The sequence below is a fragment of the Carettochelys insculpta genome, chromosome 1, assembly GCF_033958435.1.
Source record: "Carettochelys insculpta isolate YL-2023 chromosome 1, ASM3395843v1, whole genome shotgun sequence".
In the NCBI taxonomy this organism is placed as follows: Eukaryota; Metazoa; Chordata; order Testudines; family Carettochelyidae; genus Carettochelys; species Carettochelys insculpta.
In genome coordinates this window covers 358,739,103-358,757,958 of record NC_134137.1, presented here as the reverse complement: position 1 = coordinate 358,757,958, position 18,856 = coordinate 358,739,103, and the positions used below count along the sequence as shown (strand labels likewise).

Genomic DNA, 18,856 nt, shown 5'->3' with positions numbered 1-18,856 from the left:
TGGACACATCTCTGTTACCCCCACCCCTCAAGCCCAGGGGTGTCCACCAGAGAGGGGTACCTACCTGTGGGTCCGCTCCCACGGTCCGGAGATCCCCGGGGGTCGGAGGCCCTGCTGCTGCTCCGGGATGGCAGGAGGAGGATCTGCAGTCTGGATTCTGCGGAGGAGGAGCCCCCCTCCTCCTCCTCCTCCTCCTCCTGCCGCGATGTCCCGGGGATGGCCTCTGGGGGGGGGCCCCAGGGTGCGGGGCTTGCCTCCGGGTCGGACTCCGGCTGCAGGGCCTGCTGGGGCTCGTCAGCCAAGGTGTCAAGGGTGGCCGGAGGGGAGGAGGTGTGCCGGGAGCCCAGGATGTCCCTGAGCTCCCTGTAAAAGGGGCAAGTGGCGGGGGCGGCCCCAGATCGGCTGGCCGCATCCCGGGCCCGGGCATAACCCTGCCACAGCTCCTTCACCTTACTCCGGACATGGTCCGGAGTGCGGGCAGGGTGACCCCGGGCAGCCAGGCCGTCGGCCAGCAGAGCGAACGCATCCGCGTTCCGCCTCTTGCTCCCCATTACCTGGAGCACCTCCTCCTCACTCCAGAGCCCCAGCAGGTCCCGCAGCTCGGCCTCCGTCCAGGAGGGGCCCGCTGCCGCTTCCCAGACTGGCAGGTCTTCTGGCTGGGCTGTCTGCCCTGGCTCCCCTTGGGGGGGGTCCCCTGGGGGCACTGGGGGGGCTGCTGGGCAGCCATCGCCGCTGTGTGGTGGGCTGAGGGCTGTGCAGGCTGCCCGCGTGTGCAGGCTGCAGCCTGCACGTTGCCTCAGCTTCCTGCAGAGTCAGGGCAGGGGAGGGGACCTTTAAGGGGCCGCTCCACGCGGCCACCAGTGAGCTGAGGGGCTGGAGAGAGCGTCTCTCAACCCCCCAGCTGGTGGCCGCCATGGAGGACCCGGCAATTTCGACGTTGCGGGACGCGGATCGTCTACACTGTCCCTACTTCGACGTTGAACGTTGAAGTAGGGCGCTATTCGTATCTCCTCATGGGGTTAGCGACTTCGACGTCTCGCCGCCTAACGTCGAAGTTAACTTCGAAATAGCGCCCGACGCGTATAGCCGCAACGGGCGCTATTTCGAAGTTAGTGCCTCTACTTCGAAGTAGCGTGCACGTGTAGACACAGCTCTTGTGTGAGAGATGAGAAAAGCACAAAGTCTAACAAACGCCAGAAAGACTTCGACATGGGCTGCATTCCTTGTTTGCCTTTGATAAGCGAATCACTGTAAAAGTAACCAGTCAGAGACTGGTCTGAAGATATTCATGCCATTATTGAAGCACATATTAAAATGGATGTATGTTGCCTTTACATTTTGTTCCCTATTTGGATATAAATTGGAAGATTCAATGTATTTATAAGCCAAAAAAGTTCTTGCCTTCCTTTTTGTTGTTAGTTCATAACTCTCTTTATGGCAACTTGAAACCTCTTAATGAAGGGCATCGTTACATATCAAGAAGATGGGTTCTAGATCTTTACATGTTAGGAAGTTGGGTTCTAAGCCTTTCCTTGAAGATAAAAGTGACAGGAAAAGAGTGATCTTAAGGATGGTTAAGACACTTAAGACTTAGGAGATGTGGTTCAATCCCTGAATCTCCCACAGACTTCCTATGTAATTCCAGGCAAGGCCTTTAAACTTCTATGCCTCAGTTTATCCCGTCTGTAAAATGGAAATAGTACAGGTTGAAACTCTCTGGTCTGGCAACATCTGTAGTCCAGCATGATTTCAGTTAACTGCATGTCCACTTATCATGGTGGGGCCAAGTTTACCATGGTCCCATAAAATGTATTTACATCCACCAGTCATGGCTCTTGGTGTTCCATGATGTTATTTATCCCTAATTTACCCCCAAATGTCTTCTAGGACTCCAGTAAGCAATGGAAGTGTTGGTAGTGCCGCTAGACAATATTGACTTCTCAGTGCCTAGCAAATTCTCTGGTTTGGCACCAGTCAAGTCTTGAGGGTGCCAGACTCAAGAAGTTCAACCTCTACTCCGCATTTCTCAGGCACGTTGTGATAATGCTGACCAGCTGGGAGCTCTCCCTATAAGAAGGGAGCTCCCAGCAAACAAGGGGTGTGCAGTGAACAGGGGGCATCAGCTAACAGGGAAGGGAGTTTGCCTCTGGGTAAAGTGTCCTAGAGGAGCTTGGGTGAGTGTGGGATTTGGGGGGCTGTGTGGTGAGCTGGTGGCTGAATGTCTGTCTGTCTGTGCAGCTCTGTTACTTTGCAGAGAAGGGCAGTTTGATCAGCTCAGCTGCCTGGGTACCTGAGCTTGTGCTGTGCAGAGAAGAGCAGTTTGCAAGGTGTGAATTGGGGGAGTTCCCTGCCAGGTGAGCCTTCAAGGGCTGATTAGACTGGAGGCAAGGCTTTGAGCCAGGCCTGACCAGCTGGGAGCTCTCCCTATAAGAAGGGAGCTCCCAGCGAACAAGGGGTGAGCAGTGAACAGGGGGCAGCAGCTAACAGGGAAGTGAGTTTGCCTCTGGGAGTTCGCCGAGGGAGGAGCCCCGTGTTTGTTGTCCTTTTCAGGTATGGTGTTCCACCTGTGCCCTGCAACGAGCACTATCAGGAAAAGGAGTCTCTGAAGAGAAGAGCCTGAAGAGCAATGGGGGAAGGTGGACCTGGGGGCACTGACAGCAGCTGCGGGGAGAGGGGCCAGTGCAGTGAGGAGGGCGGACATGGGAGCAGATGGGGGTAGTGGGTTGGGGAGGGTCCTATGGTGATGGTAGCTGGGGGGAGGGGCAGTGAAAGGTTAGGAGGAGGGTCCTGGGAATATGAGGTCATTGCTCTGCAGGGAGCTATGGTGACTCGTGGTAACAGTGAGGCATGAAGTAGTTGGATCCTTAACCACATTCTCCACACCCCACTGCCTTGTGGGTTATCCTGGGAAGGAGAGAGGCTAAGGGAGTAAACCCTGACAGAAAATCCAGAGTGGAGTCTGAAGGCGGTTCGGTGTCAACTTCTGACACTGTCCCGGCAACTCCTGCAACTGAGCTGGTACCAGATGTGGAGGTTATCCTCTCCTTTGGACTATATCAGTAAAGCCAAGAGGGGGAAACTGGTGTCTGGGCAGCCCAGAGTCTCCATAATAAGTGCCCAGGCTCATGCCCGGAGAGGTACTCCGGCATCGCTGAACAGCGTTGCATCAACACGGGAGGCAACAGATACCGGTTATAAGCTCTTCCTCGACTGGAGTAGAGAATGAGTGCCAGGGGTTGCCTTCGACGGTGGGAGAGATCCTCGCATCTCACTGGACAGTCACCGCCCGCCTCAAGCTGGGCAGCGCCCAGCCAATAGGGTACTGTTCCACCACAGTTCACCTGCCTCACTGGGTGCGTGAGGCTTAAGGTTCCTGAACCTGACAAGTGACTGAAATTTGGGCACCAGGCAAACCAATAAGAAAATCAACAAGAAATGAGAAACATCAACAATTTAAGCTTGCTTGCTGGAATGTGCGGACCATGCTGACCGGTTTGACTGAAGATCTTCAGGCCATCAGTGACACCCGCAAGACTGCTGTCATCAACGAGGAACTGAAGAGGCTCAGAGTTGATACTGCTGCACTGCAAGAGACGCGACTCGCAGATTCAGGATCTCTAAAGGAAAAGAACTACACCTTTTTCTGGCAGGGTAAAGCCCAAGAAGAACCCAGAGACCATGGTGTTGGCTTTGCTGTCAGAAACACCCTTCTACAAATGGTTGATTTAGTCATGGGCGGATCAGAAAGACTTCTTCGGATTACGCTTCAAACTTGCGCCAGTCCTGTCCACCTGATCGGCGCTTATGCTCCAACCCTGTACGCCACACCAGAAGTAAAAGACAAGTTCTATGACGTGCTTAGTGCTGCCATAGCGCAAATACCTGCTCGTGAACAACTGTACATCTTGGGTGACTTCAATGCAAGAGTTGGAGCTGATTGGGCCTCATGGCCTTCCTGCTTAGGACACTTTGGTGTGGGAAAAATGAATGACAATGGACAGCGTCTCCTTGAACTGTGCACGTACCACAATCTGTGCATCACAAACACATTCTTCCAAACAAAGCCACAGCACAGAGTGTCGTGGAGACACCCACGCTCGAAGCACTGGCATCAACTAGATGTGATCACTAGGCGTAATAACCTCAAAAACGTCCTTCTGACACGCAGCTATCATAGTGCTGACTGTGATACAGATCACTCGCTAGTTTGCTCCAAGCTCAAGCTGAGACCCAAGAAGCTGTACAGCTCTAAACCTGCTGGAAGGCCCCGCATTGACGCCAGAAAGACGGCAAACTCAGAGAAAGCTGAAAAGTTCAGAGAGACCCTCCAGGAAAATCTGCGCAGTGGCCCTGGGGGTGCCAATGCAACATCCAAATGGCAACATCTGATGGATACAGTTTACAACACGGCCTTGTCGGTGTTTGGAAGAAGAGCTAGAAACACGAACGACTGGTTCGAAGCTTACTCCAATGAGATGATTCCAGTCATTGAAAAGAAGCGTGCTGCACTCCTGGAGTACAAGCGCTCACCGAGCCAGAGTTCCCAGGAAGCACTTAGAGGCTACGTCTACACATGCACGCGACATCGAAATAGCTTATTTCGATGTAGCAACATTGAAATAAGCTATTTCGATGAATAACGTCTACACGTCCTCCAGGGCTGGCAACATCGACGTTCAACTTTGACGTTGGGCAGCACCACATTGAAATAGGTGCTGCGAGGGAACGTCTACACACCAAAGTAGCACACATCGAAATAAGGGTGCCAGGCACAGCTGCAGACAGGGTCACAGGGCGGACTCAACAGCAAGCCGCTCCCTTAAAGGGCCCCTCCCAGACACAGTTGCACTAAACAACACAAGATCCACAGAGCCGACAACTGGTTGCAGACCGTGTATGCAGCATGGATCCCCAGCTGCCACAGCAGCAGCCAGAAGCCCTGGGCTAAGGGCTGCTGCACACGGTGACCATAGAGTCCCGCAGGGGCTGGAGAGAGCGTCTCTCAATCCCTCAGCTGATGGCCATCATGGCGGACCCCATTATTTCAATGTTGCGGGACGCGGATCGGCTACACTTGCCCTACTTCGACGTTCAACTTCGAAGTAGGGCACTATTCCCATCCCCTCATGGGGTTAGCAACTTCGACGTCTCGCCACCTAACGTCGATTTCAACTTCGAAATAGTGCCCAACATGTGTAGCCGTGACGGGCGCTATTTCGAAGTTGGCGCCGCTACTTCAAAGTAGCGTGCACTTGTAGATGCAGCCAGAAAGGCCAGAAGTACAGTACAGCAGACAGCCAGGCGCTGTGCCAACAACCACTGGCTCCAGCTATGCAGCAACATCCAGACCTGTGCCGACTTTGGTAATCTCAGAGGAATGTACGAGGGTATGAGGAAGGCATTAGGACCCACCCAGAACAAGATGGCACCTCTGAAATCCAAATCTGGTGAAGTCATTGCTGACAAAACCAAACAGATGGAGCGCTGGGTTGAGCACTGCTCCGAGCTGTACTCATGAGAGAACGTTGTGGTTGACGCAGCCCTCGATGCCATCGAGCTCCTACCAGTAATGGAACCAACTGTGGATGAACTGAAGAGAGCCATCGACAGCATTGCAGCAGAAAAGGCCCCTGGTCAGGATGGTATACCACCAGAGATAATCAAATGTGCCGCGGACACACTCCTGGAACCCCTACATGAGCTACTGTGCCTGTAGGACACAGGCTCCAAAGAGAAATTTCTGAGCTACAATTCATCTGCAAATTCGACGCCCTCAGCTCAGGCTTACACAAAGACTGTGAATGGCTGGCTAAATACAAAAGTAGCTTCCCCTCCCTTGGTGTTCACACCTCCAGATCAACTGCTGGTAGTAAGCCTCACCCCTGCTGACTGAGCTCACCTTGTTATCCCCACCCTTGCTCTGGCTTATTTATACCTGGCCCTGCACATTTTCAAGACCAGCATCTGATGAAGTGAGTCTGTGCTCATGAAAGCTCATGCTCAAAACTTTTCTGTTAGTCTATAAGATGCCACAGGACCCTTCATTGCTGTTGATTAAGAAGGTGAAAGATATTATAGTAATAGCCTTGCAGCATTGTCTGATAGTCAATTTCCTGAAAGATCTACTTCTATCAGTGGGAGCTTGTCAGAGAAACAATTTCTACTTGATTGAACAAGTTAACTTGACAAACTACCATTCTTACCTGTGCTTTCTTAACATACTTGAGAAAGACTAAAGGGAATAAAGAGGCTAAAGATTAAACCTGTCCTGGAATTGAAGTTTTCTGGCAGATATTGAATGAATGGGACTTAATTCTTTTCTTGCTTTTATGAGGGCAGATCCCCACTGAAACCTACAGGCTGCTATGTATGTGAGAGTAGAAGGACTTAACTGGAATTTACAGTTTACAGGTGTGGATGGGAGAAAGAGAAGTAAATACAAGCCCATTTGCACTGGGTAAAACACTCATCTCTCTTGGTATCAGAAATCTCCTCTGATTAATGGATTATCAATCTCTGTTCATTTCCATTAGCTATCTTAATGATCTGGACAGGCTGACGGCTCCTGGGTACATCCCTAATGAACAGGATGTTTTGCGCTCACGAGTGAAAACAAGTGGAATTATTGAGACTCAGTTTTCCTTCAAGGATTTGAACTTCAGGTATAAAACCATCTGATCCAACTTCCTGGGTTTGTCACATTTCAAGCTCTTCGTAAAAGGCTGAAAAAATAATTGCAAAAGGCTGATTCCTCTGGTGATATTTATACAAAAAGGCTGGTATGTCATGAACTCAGATGTGGCATTTTTGAACCCTCTCTTACTTCTTTGATAGCTCATAACTGAAACAAGCAAAATACTGTTGTAAACTTTTCATATATAAGTCCATAATGAAATGATTGTTCGAGATCTCTGGGGAATTTGAAGTAGAGATTAGTCTTGCAGTCCATACTCAGGCAAAACTCTCGTTGCCCTTCTCTCTGAGTTCAGACTACAGTACCAGACCTAGGAAGACACCTTTACATATGTAAGTGTCTAAGAATCAGATTTCATACTGTGCCACTTGCACAGTGGTTTGTGACTTCCAGGCAATTTGCTTACCTAAATTATTTGAACTGCATGCAAACATTCCCCTACTATTGATTTGCACTGACTTTTTTTTAGAAGAACTATGCTTTGAGTTGGAACTGAAAATTGTTAGTGAGGATCAAAAATTTGCATTTCTATCTTGTGGAAAATTCTGTCCCTAACTGGACTCTCTGTCTCACCGCTGATATGGGATTTTCATGATGCACTGTGATAGTTCAAGTGGGTTGGGGAAAGGGAGACTGAAGGTCACAATTAGAGACATAATCTAGACAGGGAGCCCAGCACATAAGAGACAACAGGGGCAGGAGTCAGCTGCAACTCTCGTTTGGAATTCAGACATAAGCACGTTAATGTGAATAGTTCCAAACAAAATGTTTGAACTTGACAAACTAATGTATTTCAATTTAAGTTGGCTCCACTTGGATTTTTCTATTAAGAATTTTAAGAAAAATCAGTAAAATCAACATTGTTCAACAGAAACTGTTGATTTTGGAGTTGACAGACAACCTAAGTATTTCATTGAGAAAAACATTAGTGAAAAATTCATGACCAGCTATCATAACTAAAAATTTAAATTTAAAAATTGACCATGTCTGCTTCCTACTATGGTCTTTTCCAGACACAGAGGCTGTGGCCATACTAGCAAGTAATTTCAAAAGTGATTTTGAAATGAGCAGCAGAGCGACTACACAGTAATCACACATTTTGATATTGACATCAGCATAAAAAGGCAGTCATTTCAAAAGTGTTGTTCCACTCCCATCTTGGGAACAACGCCCCATTCAATGTAAATTCAGAAAGGAAACGTGTAGCTGCTCCCCTGCCCACCATTTTGAAATCAACAGTCCTCCACGGAGCCAGACCCTCCCCAGAGCACAGAGACTCTCTGGCCAGCAACCAGGGCTCTATGGCTGTCAGCTCAGGCTGCCTTAAATCTGCAGGGACACAGAAACCCCGTGCAGGAAGCCGAGAGCGTGCTGGCAGCGACAGGCTCACATGCTTCCCACAGAACACTCTCCAGCACCCCCCTAGAGCAGCAGAAATGCAGACGGCTGGAGCCATGGCCAGCAGGAAGGACCCCTGGGGCCCCAGGGATCCCACAACACTGGGAAGCAGGGCTCCCAGGACTCCAGGCAGCCTCCGAAGAGGAGGGGCACCCTGTGGCTGGAGGCTGAGGTCCGGGACCTGCTGGCTGTCTGGGGGGATGAGGACGTCCTTCTGAGGATGGAGGGACGGAAGCGGAATGCAGATGCCTTTGCCCTGCTGGCTGAGACCCTGGCCACAAGGGGCCACTCCCCACCTCCAGACCCCTGATCAGGTGTGGTCGAAAGTCAAGGAGCTGCACCAGGGATATGTGGAGGCGAAGGACCCAGCCAGGCGATTGAGGGCAGTGCCTGCCACCTGCCCCTACTACAATGACCTGCCCCAGTTCCTCAGCCCCAGGGAGGCTGGACTGCCAGTAAAGACCCTCGACATGGCCAAGCCAGAGGGGCAGGGCAAGGAGCCAGAGCCAGGACCCTCTGCAGCACTGCCCGGAGCCACCAGCTGACGATGGGGACAGCAACAGCAAGGGCGGGAGCAAGGGTATCAGAGGGCACGAGGGACCACCTCCTCCGGGGCCTCCCCCCAAGCCTCTGAGGCACCCTTAGGTAGGACTGGGCATGGGGCACCCCAGACATGTGGTGGAGGGTGGTCCCTGCTGCTGCTGGCACAGGCCCAGGCACACAGCTAGAGGCCATGGGCCAGGGGCCCCAGGGATGGCTGTGGTCACCCTCAGGGAGAGCCTGCGCACAGGGGGTACCCACATGGGGCCATGGACAGCCACGCATGGCACATAGCTGGGGAAGGTGCAAGGGGCTCAAACAGCTCCACCAACAGCCCACTGTGGATGGACTCCACAGAAACCGGGCCACCCCAGAGCACCCCCCATGGGCAAGGAGAGATAGTGATGGGGACATGGCCGCTGGCCCACCGTACCCGGTCGCATGACTGACAGGGCACCACCCTCTCCCTTTATGTCTTCACAGCCTCAGCGTCTGCTGGCCACCCCAGCCCCCTGGATGTGCCAGGGAGCCCTGCAGCAACTGCAGAGGGGGAAGGAGCAATGCCCTCCACCCCTCATCCCCCCTTGTAAATAGCTCACCCTCTGCCCCCTGTTACAGAGTTCGTCCCCTGCCCCCGTCCATGTAAATAGTTGGAGGTGCATTTGTGGGTTCGAAAAATCAACAGTTAAGTTTATTGGACAGTTTCCATGTCATGCCTCGGGTGAGGGTCGTGCGTGTGGGTGTGGGTGCTGGTGGGGCAGAGGTTGGGGTGGCTGTGCAGGGGAGGTTGCATGGGGTGGGCCAGGGCTGGGTCATGGAGGTCCCCGGGTGAAGGACTTCTGGAGGGCCTCCTGCACCCACACCTGGTGGCATGGGACCACACCTAGCTGATCATACTGTGGCACAGCCTCAGCCACCCAGCACACCACAAAGAGCTCATGCTTACTCTCCATGAGACTGTGGAGAGCACAGCACATGCCCACAACTGCGGGCATTCTGCAGAGGCCCACTTCCAGACACGTCAGTAGGCACCTGAAGCGCACCTTCAGATGCCTGAACACCTGCTCCGCTGTGTTCCTGGCCTGGTTGAGCCAAGCATTGTAGTGGTCCTGACTCTTGTTGGTGTGGCCTATGTAGGGGTGCATTAGCCAGGCCTGGAGGGGGTAGGCCGCATCTGTGACAATGGATGGGGACATGGTTGTATCCCCCACCAGGAGTTCCAATGGGGGTATGTAGGTGCCCTTGGCCATCCTGCACCCAAGCCATGAGTTCCACAGGATATGGGCATCTTGGATCCTGCCTGGCCAGCCCACGCAAATGTCTGTAAACCATCCTCAGCATCCACGAGTGCCTGGAGGACGATGGAATGGTAGCACTTCCAATTAATATACCATCTGTGGCTGTGTGGTGAGGCCCGCATGGCAACATGGGTGCAGTCCAACACACCAATACAGATGGGGAATCCCAGCTGCTGGAACCCAGCCATGGCGGTGTCTACATCCCCCAAGCAGATGAACCAGCACAGGAGGATCAAGTTGATGGTGTCAATGACCTGCACAGTGTGGAGGCCACAGGCATCCGTGAGCATGTGGTAGCAAGCAGGGGGACCCCTTCCCTGGGACACCCTCCCCAGGCCTCTGTCCCTGGTCCCTGCTGTGGATGCATGACTCCAAATGTCTTATCTCTAGAAGGATGACCCTAACGGTGGCCTTCCCCACCCTGAATTGGTGGCCGATTGAGCAATTGCTGTCTGGGGTGGCCAGCTTCCACATGGCGATGGCCACCCTTTTTTCCAGGGGGAAAACAGGCTGCATGCGGGTGTCCTGGTGGTGAAGTGCTGGTGCCAGCTACTGGCAGAGCTCCATGAAGGTGGCCCGGGTCAACCTAAAATTGTGGAGCCACTGCTCATCATCCCAGTTCTCCAGGATTGTGTTGTCCCACCATTCCATGCTGGTGGGGTACCGCCAGAGGCAACGATGGGCCCAGGGATGGAGGTGTTCTGGATGCACCACGGGGGGAACCTACAGGAGACTGGCCATGTGGCGGGCAGCACGGAGCCTGAAGTTGCACACTGCCAGGATGGCCATCAGGCTGGAAATGATGTCCAGGATGTCCCCATCCATGAAGTGCTGCGGGTCCATGCTGGGCTGTAGTTTGAGGCTGAGCAAGACTCTGATGGTGCTGAGCTGAAGGTCACATGCTGCAAACAGCCTGAGCCCTCAGCCTGTGCATGGGAGAGGCGTTGGGAGGGGACCCTTAAGGAGTTGGCTGGCCCGTGCTCCAGGAAGGGCTTGTCAGCCATTTGACCCTTTCCTCGCCTTTCCTGCCTCATTATGAATGGCGGCTCTGGGCTGTGTAGCCACTCCCTTTTGAAAGGATGGGGGGTCTCTTTGATGTTGTGGATCACAACATCAATCTGCATTTTGTGTGTAGTCACTTAGTTTTGAACAGCTCACTTTGAAGTGATGGATCAGGATTACCCCTTTTGACGTCGCTTCCTAGCATGGCCAGAGCCAAAGGAAAACAACCCTCAGCCAACCTATTTATACTTCCAACTCAAGAATTTTTTAATGGATGCATATTAAAAATATTCCAGTACCTCATATTTCAGCTAGACGAAAATGGGTTCCAAGTACCTTAAAGAGTGTAACAATGAGGAGGGAGAAAAATTATTCCCCTTAACTTCTGATGATAGGACAAGAAGCAAGAGACTTAAATTGCAGCATGGAGATTTAGGTTGGGCATTAGGAAAAGCCTCCTCACTAGCAGCATGTTAAACATTGGAATAAATTTCCTATGGCGGTTGTGGTGTCGCCATCACTGGAGATATTTAAGAGCAGGTTAGATAGACATCTATCAGGGATGGTCTAGGTAGTGCTTGATCCTACCTTCAGGGCAAGGGACTGGGCTTGATGACCTCTTGAGATCCCTTCCTGATCTAGTGTTCTATGAGTCTATGATCAAAGGCTCTGAAGTGACCAAATTCTTTCTAAAATTAGATTTTTTCTTCCTAAATCAGTTAAGCATTTTGATGCTGAATGCAGCAATGCTGAAACACCTTTAAAATCTGAGCCTTTCTTGCTACCGCTAGGTCATTCTGGCTTCCCCTTCCCTCTCTGTTTTCTATTGGTCAATCTGCCAGTTTCCCACAAGCACAAGATTTAAAGAAAATGCTCATCAATTTGTACTCCCTTCCTGCGTCTGTTATAAAGAATCCCTTCCCCCATTCATTTCAATGGGAAATGTAAGGTCCACTGCTGCACTGAGCTCTGAATGAATGCACAGTGCCAACCACACAAAGCTCCTTGGAGAACTGGACCTTTAGTCTTTTACTGGATCTCTAGTACATATCTGGAAGAAAAATACCAGTCTGCTTGGCTTCCGCAAGGGGAGGCAAGAATAGTGCCCACACAAGGCCCAAGTTGGCTGAGTATTTACTAGTTACTTTAGAGGTGTATGTGTCTTCAGCATCTATTGGTATATGCAGTGTGTACATGATTCTTTTTCTGCCCAGAATGTTTGATGTGGGTGGACAACGATCAGAAAGAAAGAAGTGGATTCACTGCTTTGAAGGAGTTACTTGCATCATATTTTGTGCTGCACTCAGTGCCTATGACATGGTCCTGGTGGAAGATGAACAAGTGGTGAGTCAGAAGGGATGATGGTGGGATGAGGAATCTCTTACAAGTAGTGAAAATCTAATGTGTTCTCTGATGGCACATTAGAAACATTCCCTTTCCTTTTCCTAGTACCCTTATTTAAATGTAACAGAGCGATAGCCGTGCTAGTCTATGTACTAGCAAAACAAAAAAGCAGTCCAGTAGCACTTTAAGACTAACAAAAGAATTTATTAGGTGATGAGTGTTCCTGGGACAGACCCACTTCTTCAGATCATAGATTTAGACTTATTTAAATGGTTAACCCATTCTACTGGTATATTGCCAGAAGGGCCCAGCAGAGTAAAGGCACCCACAAAGGGATGGATCCTGTCAGATTCTAATGGGCACCATTTGCATTTTAATAGAACAGAATGCATGAAAGCCTTCACCTCTTCAACAGTATCTGTAACCACAAGTGCTTTGCTACGACCTCCATTGTGCTGTTCCTAAACAAAAAGGATCTCTTCCAAGAAAAAATAACCAAGGTTCATCTCAGTGTCTGCTTTCCAGAATATGATGGTAAGTCATAGGTTTCAAGAGGAAAAATACATTGAAACAGTCAGCATAGGAAGAGCTGCAGTGAGCTCTCAGAAAATTATTAGGGACACATATGGGACCAAATGCAAAACCAATAAATGCAGGTGCAATGCCGTTGATGTGAATGGAGTATCATTTACTTCTACCAGGCTTGAATCTGGCTCATTTTTTCTGCATTGTATAAAAATATACTGTAAGAAGTGTGAATGATGGTCCTTCCTGGAGGTCATTATTTCTATGGATATAGAAAAAAAGACATTATTAAGCACCAGTACAGCAAAACCTGTACAGTCATGTTACACAACTCCAGAAGAAAAAACATATCCTAATTCTCATCTTTTCCTGCTTCTCCCATTTACTGTTCTCCTCACTTTTCCAAATTCCCCAACTCTTTTGCCAGCAGAAAACCTGTTTTCCAGACCGCTTCAAATGGGTCTAATAATTTCCAGTGTCCAGCTTCAGACTTCTTTCAAAGGGTCCTAATTTTCAGAGAATAGTTCTCAGAATTTCTAAAAATCGGGGCCCTTTAAGTTGTTGCAAGTTAGCCACACAAAATTGCAAGTCAATGTTGAAAATTGAGGTCTATGGGTTTTTATTGCTTTTTTCTTCCCCCTTTTTATTGCTTTCACATCTGAGCTTTCTTTCCGCGAGTCCTTCCTTTTCTATTTTCAACTCTTTCCCTTTTTCCTACTTTTTTCTTATCTCTTCCCTGTTTCTGCCACTTACTGGTGTCCTCTTTTTGCCAAGTCTCAGAACCAGCTAATTATTTACAAGGTGAATTATGAATTTTGTGCTGAACTTCTTTTCAGAATTTTAAAGCATAGGTGCCTCAAGTTATCTACCTGACATAGTTGTTTGTTATCAGCCTCTGTGAAGACTGTGGTGAAAAATATTTATCTTATCTACTGTTGTCTCCATCTAGGACTAAACACATTTGAGGATGCTGGAAATTACATCAAGAAGCAGTTTCTAGACTTGAATTTGAGGAAACAAGACAAGGAGATATATTCTCATATGACCTGTGCCACAGACACCCAGAACATCAAGTTTGTTTTCAATGCAGTAACAGACATAATAATCAAAGAAAACCTGAAAGACTGTGGGCTTTTCTAATATTTGCTTCCTAAACCTCATCTATTCTTTCTGGCTCTACCTCTTTCTTCATCCTGCTTGTTGGTTGTGGTGGAAAAATGAGAGCTAAGAGAAAGTTCTGTCAGCTAGGCTCTGGTTAGATGCAACTTTATACCTTAGATGTAGTTTGCACTGTAGAAAAAAGACCTCTGTGTAAGAAATGCCTTGAGTTTATAAGAGTCTGATGTTGAAAGATTCTGTGCTCCCATACCTTTACTGGAGTCCATAGGAATGACCCACCAAAAGGAATAGAAATGAAAGGTGATCAGCAATTCTCAAGATAAAGCCCTGTATTTTTTTAATAAAGGGGGTTTCGAAGAGTGAAAGAAGATATGCAGGAAGAATTGTGTTGGTTTTCTGAGGTTTAAGAAAACATTCATATTAAACAACTCTAAATATAATCCAACCATTTCAGTTCAATTGTCTTGTGTTTTCATGTTACACTGATGATTCAAAATTATGTTGCATTAATTTAGCAATTTTATGCAAAGGTAGAATAATATGCCCCCAGTGGCATTTAGATAATTGTGTTTAGTTGGCTTATGACATACCAATGCAGATCAGATTTCTCAATATTATTATCTGTGTAAAACAAGTTTACAGAACATAGATGATATTTACAAATACATACATAAACAATTCATACTAGAGCTATATACAGAACGTGAAAAAATGTAATATTGAAAGCATGAGGCAACACATTTTTGAAAATATCATTGATATAGGGTAGAGCAGAATTAGAAATATACCTTAGGCTATGTCTATACTAAACATAGCAGTCAACTGCTGATATGCAATTTTAACTATGCCAATTGCAAAGCTAAAATCAAATTATCAGCGTTCGACTGTTAGGGCTGTCTTCATGAAAGAATGTTGACAGGATCATGTCTCTTGTCAACCTTCCTTAATCCTCGCCACTTACAAGGAGTTCCGGGGTTGACACTGACCCTGGAAAGCACTGTTTTGCACATTCATGAAACAAAACCACAGAAATTCGACCCTGAGCAGGTCGATCCTCCACAGTAGTCGGGAAACAGGCGTAGAGTACGTCCCTTAAAGATGAACAGTCATTTGTCCTTTGCAGCTCCTCAGACATGAGTTTAGGGGTTTGAAACCACTTATGTCAGGTAAGTGCCATCTTGGATGACTGAAATATCTAAATATGTGCAGAAAATTAAGGGGCATAGAAAACAATCTATAAATATATGAAGAGGCAAACACCGAAGTGGGAAAAGATACCAAGGTAGGATTAGTCCTTGTTGCAGGAAGATCCTTTTGAAAGTAACACCCATGAGGCTGTGTATAATCTCTCACTTGGGATTTTCAACTAAACTGAACAAACCACCAGATGGAGTTTAGTGGATAGCCCTGCATTAAACAAGATGACCCAAAAGAGCAGGGTCTTCCATCCCTATTATCTGTGGTTCTGCAGGGTGATGATCCATCCTGCTTTTTGCAGTATAGTCCCTTATTTAAGACTTTTTTGAGAAATGGGCAAAATGTCACATATTTGATGTGGCTCCTGTTCCCTAGCACCTGGTGTCTGAGGGCAGCAGCATCTCCTGCCGGGGAGCCCCACTGTAGGGCAGCTGCCTAGTTCTCTCACACCCTGTGCCTTGGGACAGCACCCCTACTGCCCAGGAGCTCCTCTGTGGGAAGGCTGCCCTGTTACCTGATGCCCTGTGCCTAGGAGCAGCAGCTCCTGTTGCAGGGGAGGTCTTCCATGGGGCGGCTGTCTTATTTCCAGGCACCCCCTGCTGTCAGCCCCTAATGACAGCAAGCCCTGTCCCAGGACAGCTGCCTTGGTCCCTGGTGCCCCAGGCCTAGGGGAGGCAGCTTCCACTGCTAGGGAACCCTTTCATGGGGTAGGTGCCTTGTTCCCTGGCACCCCATGCTTCCGTGAGGCAGCTCCTGCTGCAGAGAAGCTCCTCTGTGGGGTGGCTGTCCTGTTCCCTGCCCCCAAACTTCTGGGAGGCTGTAAAGCCCCTATTCTCAGCACCCCACTCACCCACCATAAGGTTGCTGGGTCCCCATTCTCTGCTCCCCCTCATCAGGAGGCTGTGGAGCCCTCACCCCCAGTGCCTCACGATGGGGCAGCCACCTCCATCACCAACGAGCCCTGACATGGGAGAGCAGCTCTACAATCTCTGGAGGCCCGTGTCCCCTGTTTGCCATAGGGAAATGTGGTCACCCTATGTTTCTGTTAACGTCTGAACTGCAGCTTCTTACTTGATTTATTCAACATTTGTATTTTCAGTAACCTATATTCAATGCCAAGGCCTTGGGATTACTTTAATTAAAAAAAATCATGTTTAAAATGAATTGTGTCAAGAGGGGGCAGAATCAAAATTACTTTCTGGGTGCCATGCTGTCTAAAGCAAGGCAACCCCTCTTCTGCAGTGAAACAATGCAGCAGGCTCACTTAACGAAAAACCAGTAAACCACCGCAGCTACATCTACAGTTGGGCAAAACTTCAAAATGGTCATGCTAATTGCCAAATCGGAGAATACTAATGAGGCACTGAAAAGAATCTTCAGCATGCCAGCAGCTGCAGCACTTTGAAAGTGCCGCATTTAGCTCTCACACGATTCGTCTACATGGGGGGGGGGTCCTTTTTGAAAGGACCCGGCAAACATCGAAGTTCCCCTATTTCTATCAGCTGATAGGATGTTTGCAGGATCCTTTTGAAAAGAACTCCTGTGTAGCTGAGACAAGCGCGAGTGAAAAATGGCACTTTCGGAGTGCTGCGGCCGGTGGCATGCTAATGAGGAGCTAAATATTCATTCCAGTGCCTCATTAGTATTCTCCGATTTGGCTGTTAGCATGGCCATTTTGAAGTTTTGCCCAACTGTAGATATGGCCCATGTGTTTTACCTATATTTAATCCTGAAGAAATTGATTAGCCTCTAAATCTCTTCCAAACAGTAGGCAAACAATAATCTGTGGTACGGTTTCTATGACCCTACAGCCACAAGGGGGCAGGTTGACACCATTTTTCTCCTTTCAAAATACATGGCATAACTTCAGTGTCGGTTCTGTGCTGCTACCAGCATCTGTAATGGAACAATAAATAAAAGTAGATTAGGCATCTTTCCTTCTAGACACAAAGTTCATGACCCCAAGTCCAATTGTATGCAATGCCATTCAAGCAATAATAGAATAGAATAATGGCACACATAATAGAATTTATGTTTTTGTATGCACATACCTGCACAGAGTGGCTAAATACTGCTGAGTAGATACTCTTCCAAATTACTGTGCATGAAAATGGATAATATTGAATTGTAATAGAGATTATATCTACCATTAAAGCTTCAATCAAGTAAATGTTATTCACGTGAAATCATTGTAATCCGAATTGCTATCCACTGTCTGACTTCATTAAGTTATTATACAAGGGACTGATCTTGCTTGCACTGACTTCATGGGGTAAAGAGCAAGCCGTTGTGCCTTAATGCACCACCTTCATCTTACATAGCACTTTTCACCTGTGAATCTCAAAGCACCTTACAAATAAAAATATTATGTCTTGTTGGGTGAGAAATGAGATCCACTCCAATTTAGACTCAAAAACTTTCTTGTAGCCTTTATGTTGTATGTTTTAAGACAATGCTAATAGCACTAACAGTTCTATATGCATAGCGAATCAGATGAGAGTAACTGAATGAGTTACCTCTCTTGGGAACAGGAGAACTTTTTCCAAATCTCTGGTATCCACTGTGTTCTTCCCCTGTTTTCTACACTTTCCTGTTGTCAATGCCTATATTTTCTCTTCTGTTTTAGGCAGACTCAGTTACTGCATTTGTGTACCTGTCCATTCTAAATCTGTGGATAGGCATTTTAAACATAAATTACAATAAGTAACCTAAGTTATAGATTTTGCTTAGCCCACCAAAATGTATCTATTTACTTTTACAATTTATTCTCCGCTGTTACTCCTACTGGCTCCCTCCAGATGCTAGAATTGGTCTGTTTTTGTTGCCGTAGAAGACTTGTAGATGACCTATGCTCCACTGAGAGTACAAACACTATCAAAACAAAAAGCAGTCAAGTGGCACTTTAAAGACTAGCAAAATAAGTTTAAGTAAGGTTATGTCCACACTATAACCGTGTCTACACATGCCCCAAACTTCGAAATGGCCACGCAAATGGCCATTTCGAAGTTTACTAATGAAGCGCTGAAATGCATATTCAGCGCTTCATTAGCATGCGGGCGGCAGCGGCACTTTGAAATTGATGCACCTCGCTGCCGCACGGCTTCTCCCAACAGGGCTCCTTTTCGAAAGGACCCCGCCTACTTCGAAGTCCCCTTATTCCCATCAGCGGGTGAAGGTGAAAGAACTCCAGCAGGCATATCAAAAAGTCTGGGAAGCCAACCAGCAGTCAGGGGCGGCTCCATGGACCTGCTTCTGTTATCAACAGGTGCACATGCTTCTAGGGAGCGACTCTACCATGGAGCATGGTCTGAATTATGACACTTTTGGAGGCCCTGGTCTGGAGTTCAGGATGAGCCCAGAGGAGCTGGGTGGCCTGGAGGAAGAGGGCAAAGGAGAGGAGGAAGGGGGTAATAAGCAGAGAACAGAGGAAGTTGTGCCAAACAGCCTGGTGCTCTTCACCATAGACCATGTAATCCTCAGAAAGCATGTTAATGTTTCTTGGGATGGAGCACTTCTCCTTTTTGGAGATTTCCTCCCATGTCTCATCCAGACACCCTTGTATTTTTTTTAACGAGGTTCTTGGGCAGGCCTGACTTGTTGCGGCTTCCATGGTAGCACACCTTGCCACACCAGGCAACCAGGTAGCAATCTGGTGTCATGGCGCCACACACAGCATTTTAGCAAATTTTTCAGGCTTTTGGTCACACAGCAGGAGTAGCTGTTCTTTCTCCATATCTGT

General features: G+C 48.3%; 1 protein-coding gene across 1 annotated transcript in view; it reads left to right on the top strand.

Moving 5' to 3' along the window:
* GNAT3 (G protein subunit alpha transducin 3) overlaps positions 1 to 14,353 on the top strand; it is a 101,788-nt gene extending 87,435 nt beyond the window's left edge. Inside the window, exons 5-8 of the mRNA XM_075017381.1 lie at positions 6,534 to 6,662; positions 12,147 to 12,276; positions 12,657 to 12,810; positions 13,751 to 14,353. Coding sequence (XP_074873482.1) covers positions 6,534 to 6,662; positions 12,147 to 12,276; positions 12,657 to 12,810; positions 13,751 to 13,941 — 604 coding nt within the window. The 3' untranslated portion in view covers positions 13,942 to 14,353. The remainder of the gene's footprint in view (positions 1 to 6,533; positions 6,663 to 12,146; positions 12,277 to 12,656; positions 12,811 to 13,750) is intronic.
* The last annotated feature ends 4,503 nt before the right edge of the window (positions 14,354 to 18,856 follow it).